This window comes from Ruditapes philippinarum, unplaced genomic scaffold, assembly GCF_026571515.1.
Source record: "Ruditapes philippinarum isolate M1 unplaced genomic scaffold, ASM2657151v2 ctg1886_1_1_1_1, whole genome shotgun sequence".
NCBI classification, from domain to species: domain Eukaryota; kingdom Metazoa; phylum Mollusca; class Bivalvia; order Venerida; family Veneridae; genus Ruditapes; species Ruditapes philippinarum.
Genome location: NW_026862694.1, coordinates 171,732 through 192,063, shown reverse-complemented (window position 1 = coordinate 192,063; position 20,332 = coordinate 171,732). Strand labels below are relative to the sequence as shown.

Here is a 20,332-nt window from a genome sequence, read left to right as displayed (position 1 = left end):
AAAACGAAATTTGAATTACATATAATTATGTATCTACATGTGATCTACTTTCAGACTGAAATTATTAAATAAATAATAAGAAAGATTTTTGGTGGAAAAAAATTCAAACAAACTAAATAATTAGGCCTAAGTCAATTATCTCATTTAAACTCTGAATAAATCCGTTACTTCATTCATTAATAAACATAGTTATATATTTTCAACAGCATGAGCTTCACATTTATAACTTTAGAAATTTTAATTTACCTGTTCTTCCAACAGGACAATCGCATGAGAAGTATCCTACACGATCTATACAAGTTCCGCCATTGAAACACGGTTTGTTAATGCAGTCGTCGATATTTTCCTCGCAATGGGTCCCAGTCCATCCGTTTACACATACACACAGAAATCCGCCATTTATATTTTTACACGTTCCTCCATTAAGACAAATCTGTTTCTCGCATTCATCTACATCTTCTTCACAATATGTTCCTAAAACACAAAATATGTAAATGCCTTCAACACATAAACACAAAACATCATATGCCTTTAACACATTAACACAAAAATATGTGTCTCTATTATGAATAATATGCCTGTTATTCATAAAATATCATATATGCCTTTTATACATAAACACAAATGCATTTACAATGTATATATGCTTTTATCATGTTAACACACAAACAATACAATATTACATGATTTTATAGTCCTTTTTACATATAAATGTACATGTATACTCCATATACCTTATCAAATTATAATCATACACAAATAAATTTGCTTTAATTACATGAGTACCAAATATATATATATATATGTATTTATACTGTTAATATACATGTAATATATAATTTACACAATATAATGCCTTATTTATTATATTATCATAATACACTTAGCATATATGGATTGGAATATAATTATGCATATGGAGTATATATTACACATATGTAGTATATTACACACAACAATAAAATTACACGATGGAATGTAATATAATCACTATAATTTTATGTTATCTTACAAGCTAGCTGAGCATACTATTTGTATCTGTTAAAACTTTTATAATGTAAAAATAATTACTGATCAAAGACTTCTCATTAATTTTCTTTGCTCTGTTTGAAAAACAAACATCAAACAGGGTTGAAAATGAAACCAAAACTAAAGGAGTGACAAATAACTCACTGTTTAAGGTAATGGCCAATATTCTTTCATTTTGATAGTTTTAATTCATTCAAAATGTTTGAAGTTGAAGTACTTCGTAATGACCACTTGTTGCCAGTTAAAGCGATGAATAATCTGCCTAACAAGGTAACTGACAGATGGACAATACCAGTGTCACCGAACTGGACAATGGTCCTTAAACGCTGGACTCAGGTAAAACCATAGAGGTAACAGAATGGGGCGAGTTCAATCATCAATTACGATAGCAACGAAACACAGGTGCAAATATCTAACATACTTAAGCTGTAAGCGGAAAGCTGATTATGTTGAGTTTCTGATCATATTGATTTGTTGTTGTTGTTTTTAAATACCAAATCAATCTTTATATACCAACAAGGTCATTAGACAAGACTATCAATATTATGTTATAAATTATCATGAAAGTATATTGTTAGCTTTTTTTCTCAGGTAAAACCATGTCAGTATTTCATATACCACATAAATTATGTAACCACTGTTACCAGTTTTCTCCCTTTACAGGCATTTTTTTTCTTGTGTTGTTTTTTCCTTGTGTCAGGCAATTGGAAAAAACATCACCCATCCATAAATTATCTTGATTACTCTTCAGTCTTCAGCAAGTTTTATTAGTTTGGACAACTTTAACTTGCAACTTAGAGCTTTACAAATTGACCTCCTCCTACCTAGTAATATCACCTATATTGTACTCACCTTTGTGTGTTGGCGGACACTGGCAAGTGTAAGAGTTCACACCATCGATGCATGTGGAACCATTTGTACAATTATGCCCTTTACAATCATCTATATTCACTTCACAGTTCATTCCACGGAACCCTGAAATTAGAAACAAGACAAAATGTAATTTATCTATAAGAGATACGAACAACTTGGCTTTTACACATTAAACTAGTTTTCCAAAGGGGGTCACAAGTCAATTTTTTCTGTGATTTTCTTACTTTTTACATTATTTATATCATAAAAATAAAGGGGTTTTCTATGATGTTTGAGATTCTTTCAACCATTCTGGTTCCACACATGCATGTGGTTACTAGTATGTTGTACAAAACCAACAAGTCATTGAATCTCATTTACACCTGACATATATACGACCCCTAATTGTTATTTTTCTGATTTTCTCATTATCCAATAAAATACTCATTGACAGTACAGAACTGTCCTTTGCAATTGTATGATCTATCCTTCGAAAACCTGTGAGCTGGAACAATATCTGGTGAGAAAGTGTGGCCGATCCCCGGCTCCGTCAGAGTGATCTGTGTCACTGAGACGTTTAACATTGCCATGCAGCTGTTATTGTACGTTAAATTCACCGATGTTTGACAGTAAACAACATTTCCCCCCACCAAGGACATAAAAAAAGTTTAGGTAAACATTGGGGTTTACATTTTACAGAAACATTTATTTTACATCTGACTCCATGAAGTCTGTGAGAGTTTTCATAAACCGTTTTGCATTATTTGCTTTGTTTAAGGTTAAATCAATGTAATAATACCTTTTCAAGAAAATCAAAATATTTCTGCACTATAAAAACTGAAGTATTGCAATATACGTTTAACTAAAAAGAAAATAGAACAAAAATGAATAAATTCTAACAAAATTTTGACAAGCATGAATGGCCAAGTATTTATAGCAAGCCAAAGGCCTTTCTTGAAAATGTCTAAAAATAGGCATTTCATTGTAACTTATGACTTACAAAAAAAGATGCTGAATAAATATACATGTATATTCTGGGTGCAAGTTCACAATCATGTTATATAAAGAAGAAAACCCTGCGAAATGAGCGCTATTTTTGTGAAGTAATTTTCAATTAATAATATCCGTAAATCACTCAAAACTCTTGTAAAGGCTCCTATTGCCAACCAAAATACGTACTAGGGCTCATATTGCCAACCATATACATACAAGAATAGAATTGCATGTGGACATGATCGACTCAACGACTTCAAAATTCACCTAGAAACCTACTGACATATTCTTACGCCCAGTTCAACTACGGACTGTTTCAAGTGTGAAATTTTATACACTCCTTAATACAATCAGGAACCTGCACTTAAGGTTTAATATCACAATAATTACTCTATCATTATGCCACAATTCAGAAAACTGTGAATGTCATATGAAATACCCCTGGCAGAACTACTTTCATGCGAAGTAAAGTGAAATGTGGACGTGTACTATGTAATGTTCAAATCTTTGGTGTGGCAGCATAGCCGAGTGGTTTACGTGTCAGACTAGTAATCTAATGATCGCTGGCCGCATGGGTTCAAACCCCGTCAGGGGCTAGTCGTAGGTTTCCTTGAGCAAGAATCTTTATTATTTACACTTATCATACAGTACTGGTCGGTTCCAGGAACAGATTCGAAAGTGTTTCTTTAACCTTATACCTTCCTACACAATCTAACTAAAAATAAATTTTGTATAAAAATAAGTGAATTCTCAAATGAACATACTGTATTTTTTGCTAAATGCTTGAACAACAATAAAAAGATGGTGAAACGCATCAATGTCATGGGTATCTAATCGAACTAAATCTTGATTAAAGGCACATTATATCTCAGAGATACATAAAATTATACTTCTTGAGAAAGGGTAAACATGAGTTTTGTAATGTTTAAATAATATAATGATTAAATAATGATTTTAGAGCATATTAGATGCTTATCAATTCAAGAAAGTAGGGCTGAATGTGAAATTATTTGTCCTAAAAAAAGCAAAATATAAACCAAGTAGTATTTAGAATTCATTACAAAACAACATTACTATACATGTATAACAGTACTAACTGCCAAAAGACAAAAGAAGCAAATGATGGTTCAGGTAAATAGCGAATGGGTAACATAACAGAACACCAAAAATAACAAGCTTTTTAAAAAATAAAAAATAATGGGGGAATGGGGAATAATATTGATACATCATAAAAGCACCAGTACAAATGTATTTGACAACAACTCTACAGCTAATTATGCCAACTTTTTAGCCTCTGAACCAAAGTATTTATGTGTCAAGTATACCTAAATACTTTGGTTCAGAGGCTATACTAAAATGGACCAAATATGAAAATGGCATTTCATCTTAATTAAGTCAGCAACTTCATGTTTTTTCCCACTGAATTATTCAAACATCTGGAAAAATGAGTACAGTGTATATATTTCTGTAAACATTAACATCTGTTCAAGTTACTAATTGTTTAACCATTTTTGTTGCCATATTAACACCAATTAATGCAATACCATTACAACTTTATTCGTATCACTTGATACTGACATCAAGTACCGTCAAAATCCACTGGCGTAACTATGACCTTTGGTGGGGACATCATAAGCTTATTTCTGTGGGAACGCAAGACAATTTCCCTATTAAACTCCATGTTTTCTAAGTGGTTTGGCCTAAACATAGGAAATTGAGACCAATTATAAACAATTTCTTCACTATAATTTCTCGAAACTTAACCAATTTTGTCAGTCAATCCCGCCCGGTCATCTCCGTTCACTTGCGACAGAGACAGCGTTGTCAAAATTGAAATAAATTATAGTAACTACAAAATCACCGTAGATGCACTTGAACGATTGCATGCCAAAAGCTGCGGTGAAACACTTATACATACAGTGACCTCTGAACTCCTTAGTTACAATTGTTCATGGAAATACATAAACTAGGATAGTAGAGGAGAATAATAAAATGTTATAATTGCAAGTTTCAAATGAAAGTGAAAGCATTTTATCCAGTTTTTGTATGAAAATTAAGATCAAAGAATCATTTCCATGAAACGAGCCTTTGAAAATATTCAATTTCACCTATGAAGGTACAGCGTTAAAGATGATTTTCAAATCATGGACGCTTTACAATGAAGATGCAAAACTTTAAGTAAAACTTTTCCTGATTTGTTTTTATATTGATCAATTACAATTCAACTTTTAGGTTAAACATTGTCTCATCATGTCTGTGACATTTACATGTAATTGATACAAATCCCATCCTTATGAATTCTTATAAAATGATTATTTAAATCATTAGAATTTTAATTATTCTGTATTAATTTTATCATCGAGATATTTTTTCTTACAATTTTATGTATATCAAACTGTTTGCAAACTTTTTATTGTTTCTAAATATGGAATGCACTTAAAAAAAATCAAAGACACATACAATGCATGTGTCTTTGAAATCGAGACATTCTGACTGCCTTAGTCACTTCTAAAAAGACAGAAGCAATCCAAATGGACTCGGCACTTTGAGAGATCAACTTTAACTGTCTGTAATCTCGTAATCTCATTTCCTTCTATTGTATTAAAGGTCCACTTTGATAAAGAGGTCAAATGGATTAGAGATTATATTGACAAAGTTTAAGCTAGAGTAACATTTATAGAAATGGTGGCTATTTATCTTAAAGAGATTAGAGATTAAAAATTCCATCACTGTGAATCAGGCCATATTAAGCCTTACATTAATGGATATCAAACACCTTGCTGATCTTTTTATCAGATTTAATAATGTTAAAGATTTTTCAAAAATATTTTGAAAATATACTCTCTATATATCAAAGCCTTTGTAATAACCTCACAGTCAAAGTGATTCAAAACAAAGAAACAATCAAAGCAAAATTTTACAAGTTCCTGTGTTAAGTAATTAATTTTAATGTATAAAATATACGTTTTATGATGTTTTCGTGTTAACTGCTTTTAAAATATACAGTAAAATGTTTCGTACAACCATTACACTGTAATCTTTCTAATCCATAAATTAATCTCATTTCAAGTTTATAAAGAAGTTGTTTTTGACAGACATTCGGTCTAAAGTATTTAAGATCAATTCATTTGATCAAATTGGCTTTTCATCGATAATCTGTTTACGCTAGGTCAAACACAATAATCTAACATATCGGCAGCAATCAAGGTGTAGTATTAATCTAAATTGGTAAGTTTACCCATCATAAAAGGCTAAACACTTGAAGATATACAGGGAACAGGTAAAACAGCGCAGACAAACTTATGATGTTTATTATGAAATATATAGAAAAAGGTTACAAGAGGTGATATGAGGTAGAAGATATAGAATAAACAGCATGACCCAGGATAAATTAATCAAAATTTTACAATCATATAACGAAGCGGCCAAAAATGTTACAATAAGATCACAGACAACAAGTTAATGCTACATTTAAAATTAAATGATCAAAATCTGAGTATTCAAATGCATACTTCTGACAGAACTGGGCACCTTCAGTTAGAATGAAAATACACCATCAGCATCTCGCAACCAATAAAATTACCATATATGTACTTGTTTATTTTACTGGATTTTAGGCTTCTTACTGGTAGATTCGATTTTCTGCGATCAATTGTCATCAAAGAATGATGACTGCCAAATAACGTTAGGGTCAAAATATAAAAAAAAAATTCTAATGATAGAATAGGGTAGAACACATCTTATTGAGCACAATGAACACATTTATTTTTTAAATCAAACAATGAAAAGAATACTAAACTGCAAATAAATACTTTCAGAAAAGGCGTGTCCAGTCAGCAGGTAAACATGATTAAATCATTAACCTCGTCAAGAAATAATATTAGGACAAGATTACATAATAAGGTGACGAAAACCATATCCGAGTGTATCTAAAATGAAGAAAAACGTTTGTTTCTTTCTTTCACACGCAATATCCTGAAAGAAGAATTTTGGACAAAGGGAGATTTTAAGAAGCAACACGTTTTAGATACTGTTGAATGGATGTCAATACGGGCCTTATTTAAGAAAAACTCTTTCTCGATACTACTTCAACACGACCAGAGAGTATGCTCATTGTGTCGTACCTCGAGCCTCTATTGTATTTATCGGAACCGATTATGAATGGAATCAATTACAAATTCTAATCTAAACACACTTAAAAGTTCTTGACCTCACAAACAAAAACTGTAGTCTGTATAAATCTGTATAAACACAGATCAATATGAAAACAAACATCATTACAAAAAGATGCGTTTTAAAAATTTTATTTCGGTGTCGGAAATTTTAATGATTACTAGAAATATTTTGAAACTTATGAATCTTTTGACCAAGCTACTACGCAAAGTGTTTTATCATATCTTTTTAAGCTGAGTTTTCGAAAAATCTTAAAGATTTCTGCTTTTCTTGAAGTTAATATCATTCTGGTACATGTACAATCATATTTCTCATTTGATTATCAGGAAAAAAAAGCTTGCTGTGTATTAAAAATCACATATAAAACGAATAAATTCTTAAAAGATATTATTGTCGAAATTTAATTGACAAGCAAGCATTGTTAACGATTGTAAATGGTTTGATTTGTTTGTACAAATAGGTAAGAGATCTATATTCCTTGTCAAGGGGTCTTAACTTTTGATCGCCTTTGTATAAATATTTGGAAAGTTGCAATCAGTTTGAAAAACTATCGCACAATCACCATTCAAATCTCATCAACGCAATACGTTTGCAAACATTTCACTAAAGTCGAAATCAAAACAATCTTTGGATATCTTTATATCACCTATTTTCGAGATTTTTAATTTTCCGTCAATGTCGTCTTTTGACAAGGGAATGCGAATAATAAACATGTAAACATTGAGTCAAAATCGTAGCAAAATACATGTTTAGAATTCAATAAAAAATCAATTGAAACTTTTTCAATGATAGTTGAAAGAAAAATTTTCTCTAAAGGTATAAATTGGCATGATAAAAATCTTGACGCTAAATTGACAGCTTGTTATTCTATTATAATGTACGTTCAGAGCTCAAAAGACAAGAATTTAGTCAGAGTCGTGCCCTTCGTTGACATAAAACCACCTGGACGTCAACCATGAATATTCTGTCGTATTTAAATATGAATTTCTTAACACACATGTTCATAACACATGTGTAAGAATTTTAATTTGTGGAAACAGATGATGTGACTCTACATAAAGCAGATAATATTATAATAAGTTAATTCATTACTTAAAATGGTCTTTGCTACTAGTAATTTTCAAGCTCAAACTTTGACAAACATGATGCTCAGGCCAAAACAAATGGCAATGGTCTTATGGTAGCCAAACCATACCTGTTCCCACAATATTCTTTTGCAATAAAATAAATCTGATGACTATTAGCTGATTGACAATGCTTCTAAATTCCAAATATCATTAAATTTTGATAGATTTAACATTTTTCAGTAATGATTAATCTCATAACATTTTTTTTCCATAATTTTACTGGGAACATTCTGTATCATTTTACTAAACAGTCTATATAATAACCATACGATACTACCTCTGCGGAGACATACCTTTTTTGGGAGACCATATTTAGCTACAAAAACGTGTGTTTGACTTTCCTGAGAAGAGATGCTCTGTAGAGGTAGACTTTATTGCAAAATTTTCACTTCTGGAAGGATTTAAAGTATTTGTTGCAAAGAGGCTACAATGCTCTACATAGGGCTAATCTGCACAGGTTGCTCTGTACCAAGAGAGCAAGCTATTGCTTTCAGATAAATCAACACAGTATGTTTCTACAATAATGATGGTACAATTAATGACCAACCCTACACCCCCTCTCCCCACACACCCTAAGAAAAGTTACTTGAACATTTAAACACAAATGTTTCAAAAACACAACAAAATTTACGAATTTAATCTTAATTCAATTTGTGAATAAAGAGCATAAACAAAAAGCAGTATATTTCATTTTATGCAAGAATTACTTTTTTAAGTGCCGTTATCTTGTTACCATGGCAACATGACCTACATAGAAGCCTCATATAACATATGGCACTTCTTTATTTATCTTTCTTCTGGAGTCTCAAATTTCAGAAAGTTTAACATGTTCCACATGTCATGCAATTAATGTCTGCAAAACACTAAATATTTCTTATTTTAATACACCAGTCTAAAATGAAAAGGAGAGGACAAATGATACATGTACATGTACACAGTTAGCATGGTAACTATAGAACCTGTAAGTTGTTCAAAATAAAATTAGTAATTCAAAAGACCAAAGAAATATTTCAAATGAGATTCAAACATCACTGAAATTATAACCCAATCTGCGTAAAATTACAGGACATTCGGTTCCAACACCATGACCAAAACACAAAACCAAAGTGGTAAAGGTCAGGAGTTGGGTACAAGTATATTAGTAAATGCATCTATCCCTCAATTAAGGGATTCTGGGAAAAAAGTAGCTGTACGTCACAGGTGTTTGGCACATTTGCCATGCCAATTATGGTCAAATTATCATAAAATCATCTCCTGTGCCCTAGGTGGGACAACATAACCAGCCTTACGCGGGACAACTTAATAAAGTTGACAAGAATAATGGTTACCATTTGAACAAGAAGTGGATTCAAAAGTGACTCAAATAAGCTGCAAACTTTTTTTCGAGAATACATTAATTTTATATTCAAGCTATAAGAATAATTTCAACAAAATACTAAAAAAAAAATAATGCATTTCCTAGGCCGATTTTACGAACAAGTTTTACAGCCATTGCCGTTAACAAAAAACAAGTTTAAAAGAACTTAATAGACCTTAGTGTTCAACTGAAGGTCTGGTTTGAAGTCGCAACGAAAAATTCTTAACCCGAGTGTTATGAAACCCGTAGCGTCGTAATAAAATTACGAACCTTAATCTTGTAAAACCATTCTAATGCTAATTCTCTTCTCAAGAACGGCAAATTTTATGGAAATTCTATCTACGTTAAATTCTATTTGGTCTACATGATAACTTTCAATTTATAGTGTTGAATTTTTTTTTGTTGGGTTGGGTTTTGTTCCGTAAGCTAGCTGGATAGCCTCCTCACATGAAAGAATCCATGTCAGGATTTGAACCCACAGCGGTAAGGGGAGGGGCAATAGCATTGATTTCTGAATATCTGGAGATGAATAAATCTAAAACAGTGCTTGATGCATTCAGTAAAATTAAAAACGCTTTGTCCAGATAGAAACAGACTGCAAAGTATTAAAGTTATTAAAGAGAGCGATGGGTAAAGAGCATGAGGATTTCACTTCAATTACTTGCAAAATACTAATACATACTGCAAAGGACTAAATTTATTAAAGAGAGCGGAGGGATTTTGTCTTCAATTAAATTGATGGGATTTTTTACATTAACTGATCGATTTTAACCTAACTTGAGCAAATTTTGACTTAAATTGACAGGATTTTAACTTAAATTGCGGGGATTTTTACTTGAATTGGTGGGACTTTTTTAAATTGACTTAAATGACCTGATTTTGACTTAAATTCCTCAGTATGAAAAAATAGAATAATCTCTATAAATAATATGACTAATAGTCATAATTGACGTCTACCACCAAATGTTCAAGTGATTCAAATAAGGAGAAGTTGACGGCTCTTAGGTGTCATTGTCAACTCAACAATGCTTCATAACAAATATCTTTCCTGCAAGAGAAAAAAGTTATGCCCTGAAAACAATTTTTTGCTTATATAATTTTACGTCTGCATTTAAACAAATCCATATTGAACATTTAAAATCTTAAATATTTGCACAGAAAAAAAAATTTAAGATTATTTATTCCGTTTCAATACACTTTGTTCCTTAAGTTGCGCCATTTATGATCGAGCTTTTACAATAATTATATAGGACGGATACAGGTCTCTATTTGAAGGTTGTGACTTGAATTCATCTAATGACACCCCTAAATGGTGGGGCGGTATTTTTGTATCACAAAGGTGTCATTTTAAGAGACACTTCTTGCTTCTGGCATCAAACAAAACAAATAAAACTTTGTTATTCTTATTGCAAAATAAATAAAACCTTTGCCACATTTCGGAGCATGTACAACATTGTTTGGTAACCAACATCTGAAGTAACCAAATATTTTTCACTTTGGTTTAGAGATTAACAGCACATATTTTCTTTGGTGTGGAGATTTAATTGCATATTTTACTTTGGGTCAGAGGTTTATTCCACATATAATAATTGATACAATGACATTCTTCGCAACAGTGACATTTCCTGCACTGAATGAACTATCATATTCCAATACTTGTATTATAGAAAACAAAGAAATATTATTATTATTATTATTATTATCATTATTTTTATAAACAAAAGTGGAAACAAAAGCTATCCTATTAGTCTATTATTAACATAACTTATTTATTTCCTCCTATGTACAAAGGGTAACCTGTTTATACAATAATCATTACTGAATTGATGATATTTATAAACAGAACATTTACACCTTGAAAAACAGGGGTTATATTCTTATAAAATGAACTGCCAGGTTTTATAAACAGAATTCATTTTGTAATTATTACTACCCTTACATTTTAGAAGTGGCAATTAATTATTTCTTTATATTCTAAATTTATTTTGTCTTGAACTGTAGAATTCTTTAGATCAAGGAGAGAAAAAACACAATGGCCGATCAAGGACAAAGGGGGTCATTCCCTTAGCATAATGACAAGGGATTGAGTTTAATTTCCTGCCATGTATCTTAAAATTCTGATACCCCTTCTAACTATCAAATCAATGTGATGGCTTGTGAAATCAGAAGCAACAGTTCTCCTTTATTTTCTACCTCGGGATGTTTACTTTAATCCCTTTACCTTGTTCAATCAAGCGTCCCCTCTAGTTAAATTTGATTTTAATTTATAATGAAGTTTTTATGGGTACTGGAATTTGAAAAGCTTTCACAGATCTGGTTAGGAACGGAGGTTTATAGCTGAATAATCTGCAGGGTCACCGAGGTCATCTGAAATTTATTTCAACAACTTGTTGAACTTGGGAATGACTTTTAAATCTGCATTCATTTAAAAAAAAAAGCTTAAATTTCATCATAACAAAATACACATGTCTAGTATGACATTAAGACTAAGTTTTTCCATACAGTACTATTATGTTATTATAAATACCCTAACAAATTAAACTGATTCAATGCCAGCAACTAATTAGATCCTTTTAATACAATACTCAAGATTTTTTCTATAAATAAGAAGGAAGAAGTGGATTGGAAGCTGTCAAATGCATTTTTTTTTCAATATCGTTTAAACACTATATTATGACTATGGTCATTTTTATATTTTTTGTGCAAAGGTAAGAAAAGAAAATTTTACGGATGCTACTTAATGTATCTTAATTAATGCTTCTATTGAACACAAAAAATCATTTGAAAGCTTGTATGAGTCTTTTTGTTACTTTTATTTCTTTCTTTCTTGAATTTTTTTGGGAAACCGCTTATATCTTCTATAATGGGGGTAATGGCTCATTCAATTGTTGTAAAGCAAAAATACGTATTCTGCTATCATAAACAAGAGCTGTCCGTAAGACAGCGCGCTCGACTTTTTTATTGCTTGCCAATAAAAAAAGTTTTTGCAGTAAAAGGCAATACAAGAATCTCTGTATTTTTAAAGTGAACAATGGCCATGAGCATTAAGATATTTAGTGAAGAATTATTTTACTGAATTGTGTGATACCCTTGAACACTGCAGCAAAGTTTGAAATGTTTAAGTCAAAAGAGGGCTGGTAAGAAAGAAAAAAAAACTGAGTTGAGCCTTAAATAAATTTAATAGTATTAAACCCACTTTGAGAGAATAAGGTATTTTTACGTCACTCAGAACACCTTGGTAAATGACATAATAACATAATTTTTCAAGAAATCTATGCCAAGGAAGCAGTATATTTTTGTACAATCAGCATAATATATAGATTTGACTTTGTATGTGAAAGTATTATAGTTACCTTATAATACAAGTAATAGATAAATTTTATCAAGCTTTAGTGCTTGCCTATAATACAAAACATTGACAGTTAAGGGCCATAATTCAAATAAAATCTTTGACAGAATTACCTTCTCCTGGACATGTTTGAGAATCATGATTGTAAACAAGTATTCCAACTTTCAAATTAATATCTCAAACAGTTCAGTCAAAAAGTGGACTGGTACTAAAAACTTAACCAAGATTGTAAGTCGATAAAAGGCCTTAATTTTTAAAACAAATCCTTGACAGAGTTACCTTCTCTTGCGTACAGATGGGGGTAATGATGTGAAATAGCATTAAAAGTTTCAAAGCAATATCTCAAAGGGTTAAGGCAATAAGTGGATTTTACCCATATTCAATGTATTTTCTAAGTCAAAAAGGGGCATAATTCTGTCAAAAACCTTGACAGAGTTATGTCCTCTTGTCTGTTGATGAAGGTCGTGATGGTAAACAAGTATGGTCAGTTTCAAAGCAATACCTCCAATGGTTTTGAAATAAAGTGAGGTGGTACAAAAAACTTAACCAAGCTCAATACACTTTCTAAGTCAAAAAAGGGCCATAATTCTGTCAAAAACCTTGACAGAGTTATGTACTCTTGTCTGTAGATGGAGGTTATGATGGTGAACAAGTATGGTAAGTTTCAAAGCCATACTTGTAATACTTCTGAAATAAAGTGGGGTGGTACGAAAAACTTAACCAAGGTGTGACGCCAACGCCGACGCCGACGCCGGGGCGAGTAGGATAGCTCCCCTTTTCATAGAAAAGTCGAGCTAAAAACGAAACAAATTTCATAACAGATACCTATTAAATTTTTAATCTTTGCAAAAAATAATGCAACAAGTACAGTAGATGTTTGTGCGTATTTTTGTATTTTTAGTGTTTAGTGTATTTTTGTATCAAAGATATAATCTAACCATTCAGTGCTGTTTACTTTTTCACAGATTCAGGTTTTAAAACGAAAATGTTAAAAAAAAAAAGGTTACTCAAAATGTAACAATTTTGAAGGTTTGATTTTGAACAAAGATAGCCAGTTATATTGAAGACTGCAGAAATTTGACCCAGATGACCATGATGTGTGATCAGAATCACTCAAGTGCTTGACTGAATGAAAAACAAGCTTTTAACAGTTAATCACTCATGAGCTAATTTTCTTTATCATTAATTACATTAACTTAGTGACTACATGAAAATAAATAGCAGTGTGAAAAAAAAATATAGATTAATATGATGAGTGTTGAACTTAATCTTGATCTGTGTTAAAACTAGTTGTGAATATAAAAAAAATATTTATCAAAATTTCTATATTGAACATTTTGTGTCAGACCCACTTAAAATTTGAAATGGTAACAAACTTAGTAGTGTTAGTCAAAAAAGAACTGAGTTCAGTGTCAAATCTCAGGATTTCCATTGGTCAGTTTACATTTTTTGGCCAATCAAATTGAAGCAATTATCTGAGTTTTGAGATTGGAGAATTTTTTATAACTTCAAACCCTTATATCCTTCAATCTCACAATGGTAAGATAATTAAGATATTCTTTAACTTGGCAAATATGGGTTTTTCCCATCTAATTCTTGGTTACAAACAAACTTTTAAAGTTACAACTTCTTAAATATATTGATAAGAGAATACTAGTATATTTATACATGTGCATTGCTTTGTTTTGAATAAAAATTCTGACAAAATACTTAATATTTAGTTTTTTATCAACCCTTTATCATTGAATTTACCATATTATATTAGTTGATTGCAAAACTCATTTTTCATTATAAATCAATACCTACAAATCAGTAAGCAGAACTGTAAGCATGCATGAAAACTGTTTGATTTTAAGTAAAATAAATTGTTCAAAAGAAAGGAATTTTATAATGAATCAAGTATAACCCTATTAACCATCTTGTGAAAATTTACTATAATCAATCAAGCAGGCCATCATTGCATTTTTTTATGGAAAAAAGAACTTTACCAAATGACCACACAGCAAACCAGAAGAACTTTATTCTCTGAATATAACGCTACATAATCATGACTTTCACTGGTACCTACCGGTATTTTGAATTTTTCTACAATTACATTTAACTGGCATATTTTGCAGCAGACGACAACTTGAGCTCTCCAAAACAGGAGGATGCAAAGGTATCCTTATACAGACTTAGTGAATTGATCTTAAACAAATATTTGTCTATTAAAATACTGATGAAGGGAATCTTATATGCAATTATTCAATTTTGACAACCTCATTGAACAGCACCTACAACTGTTCAGACTGAGTCATTATAGTGAAATAATGAACCGAAACGATGTTTATCTTATCCACAGAAAGACTTTATTACTTAAATATTATGTGAAAGTTAATTTTTTTCTTTCTTCTTTCAAATTGAAATTATAATGTGCACCATCCATGATTAAAATTTAAAACGAGCGTTAAATAACACTGAACACCTTATCTGATGAAAATTTAAAATGCATCTTCATTTTACACTGATGTATGTGCAAATAAATATCACATTAGATGCCAATGTCATGGGAAAAGGACATGACATTTTAGTCAAATAGATAATTTCTTTATTATTTTCATAAACAGTTCATACACAAATAGTGTAACTTCTTTACTTTCTGTGGGAATATTTATGAAACCTGATGTAAAAGCATTTTCAAAGTAAGACGAGACAGCTTGTAAAATTATTATCGAGAGTTAAAAAATATTTTTTGCTTGACGTCTGAATTCTCGGTGCGAGCGTATTAATAATGACAAGAAAACCGCTTGTAACTCAAATCACATATCAGCTGCTGCAAGATTCACAAAGAGCCTGGAACTACTTCCCGAGGCGGAATTAAAAGCATATTTGAGTTAAACCTCATAACAAACATGTAATTAATGTTAATGAGCTCATCAAAATAGACACAGGTGGGAGACTGCCTCTTGCCATTTATTGTTGCCGATTCTTTTCCCCAGAAAGTCAACAAGACACAATTAACATGTATATAAACATAAAAAGTTCTACTTCAAGACTGTTTATAATGACTTTCATTTCATGAAGGTTTTTACAACTTTTATTAAAAACAAGGAGAAAATCCTTATGTTTTTTGCGTCTAAGAAATTCATCTGTGGTTTACTGGAAGTTCCCACGGTTTCCCGCTGAGCGTTACTCGCTCCTGACATGTACGTGCTGGTGTTTTTCACAACAAAACCGCAAATTTCAGCTTGTGCCCCGCTTGTGCCCCGAGGACCTTGATGTAAGCCTGATATTAATATGAAACACATTTTTTACAGCATATTTTTAGAAGTGCTTGCTGGAGTTTACAGACAAAAGACAAGTTTTTTTATCTAAACATGTGACTGGTTTCCAGATACATGTAATTAACACAACCTGTACGTACCCATCTTTGATACTAAGTGTAAATGACATTGCGCAATTAGCTTAATTTTGTCAAAAGACACACCTGTGCAATGTAGTACAAAAAAAAAATCTTGTTTTTTTTTTGTTTTTTTTTTTTCAAAATACACCAACCTATCTAAATGATATGTGAATTTACTGTTACAAAAGTGTATAGCATACATATAAATAAACATGTGATTTTCTTTTTGGGGGGCTTAAAAATACCTAAAGGAGTACATGTGCTTAAAAGTACCTCTTATTTCCAAACATGTGGCATATTTTATAAAAAACATTTTACCTAATTTGTTAAGCAATAATTGACATAAATTTCTGTATTGCCATCATTTCTGCTAGAATATCAAACAAAATGGCCATGTCAAAAACTGTATTAAACAATCATTCAAATTAGAGCAGTCATTTTCGCATCACAAAATGACCATTTCCTGTGGTCAGAGAGCCATTTTTGCCCACAAGAAAATAATCAGCTTTGACAAGGGCCAAGTATGATTCGCCTAATTTACATAGAAATAGCTTGAAATATGATATTTTCAGGCCATCTTGTTTCCACGCTCAATATGCCTTCAATTACCATGACCATACACAAAGTGTTTTTTCAATTTATGCCAAAAAAAAAAACGCCACAATTTTACAATAAAATCTGTTAAGTGATGGACATGTCTAATTAAATGCTTCAAAAATCATATGTTTAATTAAAAACTACATTTAAATCAAAGGTCACTAAACAGCTATGTTTTCTACATAATGTTATTTCTTTGCCTTTTACTTTGGGTAAAGATATAAACTTTACATCTGTTTCATTTTTCTGGGGAACTCTTTTTTTATAGATTTTGGCGGGAAAGTTTTACTCTCATGTATATTTTCTTTGGCATTATGGGTAAACAAGTGTGATCGTCTGTGTAAACAACACAAATCTTCTACACTATCAAAGAGTCGGTAAAATATTATTCATGAATGACCCTGATAATGGTCAAGGAATGCATGATTAGGATTTTATTCTAGAACATCTGAATAAACAAACTAATGAAAACAAATAAACAGTTGATCAATGTCAACAGAAGATAGGAAACTGTTTATTTTCTCAAGATACCCTTGATATAAGGTGAAAATTCTGTCAGTTTTCTTTTGCAATAGACATACACCATGTAACTTTAACTTGAAAGTTTTAGCAACTTAAGATCATTATGCTACTGACTGATGTTTATGCTATCCAAGATAAAGGAGATATGATCAGAAAAATGAAAATGATTTCTTGCTATTTATATTACAACATTACAAGGAAAACAAAAATATAACTGTATCAGTTTGATTAAAATTACCCTAAGAGAAAACTATGTGTCATTTAGCAAACCTCCAGAATTTATCAAGGATATTAAATTTAAGACCGCAACTTAGCAACTTATCAACTTATCAAACAAGTAATATTCTTAACTATTCTTGTTTGTACTGGTAAAAAAATTGTATTGCTATTAAAAATCATATTCTATTAAAGCAATCAGTATTTACAGCAATTTAATAAATAATGGATGAACAGTAAAAAAAAATTTCCAAACTCACAGAAAGAATCAATGTTCTAGTCTAGATTTTAAGTAAAATAGGAGGGGTATTTTCGGTGCTCCTATCATTAGGAAAACATGTGACTTAGCAATACCAAGGCATAAGCTTGGGGTATTCTAGTAAAACTAAGTGGTTTCTTTGACCTTGAGTTTGATAGAGATGCGAACACGCTCATTGAGTTATTTATTTGCCTTATAAGAAAACAGGAATGTTACATGAAAGGAGACAGGGTTTGTAACTTTAAAGAAAATAAACTCGAGCACCACTTGACTAACTTCTACATCCTGTGTACTAAATTCTTTCACCTACACAATAGTTACAAAGTCATGATAAAGATTAAAGGAAATGTTTTAATAACAAGTTTCAACTAGGATTACATAAGTTTTGTGAAACAGTTTAAAAAATATCCATATACATGTACGTCTTGTGAAAAAAATCTGAATATGACAATTAAAAACCGTGCATGTCACGATAATTAAATGATCGTGAAACTTTCAACGTTCATGGGACTTGATCAATTTACGATCATCCGTACATGACAACCTGATAATGTACGATAATAAATTGTTAAATAATAAAAATTATCGTGTAGCTAAACCGGGTGGGATTTAACTTCTTTGAAAAACAAATCCTCAAACAAACGACAAACAACATACAACTTTGCTTGACTTACGCGCCTGCTCTGCTAAACTAAATTATTAGTTGTACACAGTGTTTTCAACAAAGTTTTTTTGGTTCTAAGAAGTCATGAAATGTAGATCCATTTCCTACTTGAAATGAAAACCACCAATTAAATTCAGGAACAGAAATCCAGGAAAAGGGTTTTATTTTTGTTTACGTTAAAATACAGGAAATGAAAGTCTATTGAACTTGATATGTATTTTATAATTAAATGACATTGGGTTAATTTAGACTGAATAGTTGATCAGTGTAAGTTGGTTTTTTTTCCCTCCAAAATTGATATTTTGAATATGAAAATTGTTTAGTTATTCACACTATCTCAATATTAAGGACCATGGTTTTTGATGTGCTCAGACAGACTGATCTTATATAAAGTTGCATGCAGCCTGAATAAAATAAAACATAATATGAATCTACCTGTTCCTTCATTGATAAAATTCAATGCTTCCAATGACTTTTAAAGATAAAAAAATGCCTCATTACTGACTACATTTAATTATAACAGTGAATTTTGCTAAAAAATCCAGATATTAACAGAGGAAGTATGAATAAATTTTTGTTTGCCCTTTGTTCTTGCCATTTTATTTTTAATAGCAATGGGTGCCTCAATGTAATATTCAAAATAGACATGTTGCAGCATTTTTTCTCATACCCCGTAATTACAATATGTCACTATATATCTACGTTACATGAAAACTTGGCAGTGAAATATGCCAGTCTGCAATTATAGCAAGATGACCTCAAAATGTTCCGTGGAATTGCATGGAGATAGTAACGTTCTCCTATTTCAAATTTTATCAAGAAAAAACATACAACACGACTCTTGCAATAAATTTTGCAGCTGTTTATTGCAGTCAGCCATGGAGAAAGTGGACAGAATAATGTTGAGTAACAACAAAAAAATCATATCCACTCTATGTGTGCTAAATTTTACTGTGATTTTTGTTTTAAACATTTTGTGAAGAAATTTTATCTAAATATACCAAAGTGACTGGGTTTTTAAGACTTCAAGTTTGTTTCCATTGCAACTTTTTATCCTTCATAAATCACAGACTGGCAGTCAGTCAGATACTATACATAAAGGTGTTGTGAATATTTCTTTTAATTTTTACACACAAGTTTTGCATCCCCTTATAGCCCTAACATTTGTACATGATGACCACTCCCTTTTTATTATCTTAAAATGACTTGTATTCTTAATAAACAATTTTTTCCATCCACAAACCAAAACAACAGGCTTATTTAAATTGGTCCATTAAAGAAGATCTTCAAATAAAATTTGACAGGAAATAAGTTTTTAATATCTTGTTTAATATCTACAATATAAACCAGAAATGGACCATAAAACGTTTACAAATGAAATTATAAATAATCAAACAATTATTTCCACTATGCGCCCCCATCTGTCACAAGTTGATTTATTCTAAAAATAGAATGTTCTTTACTTCAACGGAAAGACAATAAATAAGTTATCACATTGAACAAAGTCCATTTCAATAAATTTTGTACAGCCAAACCTGTGTGTAGGACCACCTCCGAAGAAAGACCACTTTGTGAATAAAGACCATTTGTTAACAAACCTTCATTGATTAAAATAGATCAATGTTACCTCCAAATAAAGACCACTTGTCAAGAGAGGCCATGTTCAGTCTCTCCCTTAGATGGCCTTTATTCCCAGGGTTTACTGTATGTACTTTTGATTTATCAAATATAAATGCCTCTTTATTTACAACTTGTGTGACAACTTTGTTAATTAAGATGGCAAAGAAAATATATTTTGACGAGTATAAAAAT

General features: G+C 31.0%; 1 protein-coding gene across 4 annotated transcripts in view; it reads right to left on the bottom strand.

Moving 5' to 3' along the window:
* The window catches only part of LOC132719932 (neurogenic locus notch homolog protein 1-like), a 109,510-nt gene that overhangs the window by 24,844 nt on the left and 64,334 nt on the right, over positions 1 to 20,332 (bottom strand). For 3 of the 4 annotated variants that reach the window (XM_060703891.1, XM_060703890.1, XM_060703892.1), the window contains 2 exons: positions 1,882 to 2,004; positions 247 to 474 (listed from right to left, as the gene is read on the bottom strand). In XM_060703891.1, the coding sequence (XP_060559874.1) occupies positions 247 to 474; positions 1,882 to 2,004 (351 nt within the window). Of the gene's footprint in view, positions 1 to 246; positions 475 to 1,881; positions 2,005 to 2,379; positions 2,399 to 20,332 lie in introns of those variants that run through there. The other variant, XM_060703894.1, reaches the window with a different exon arrangement.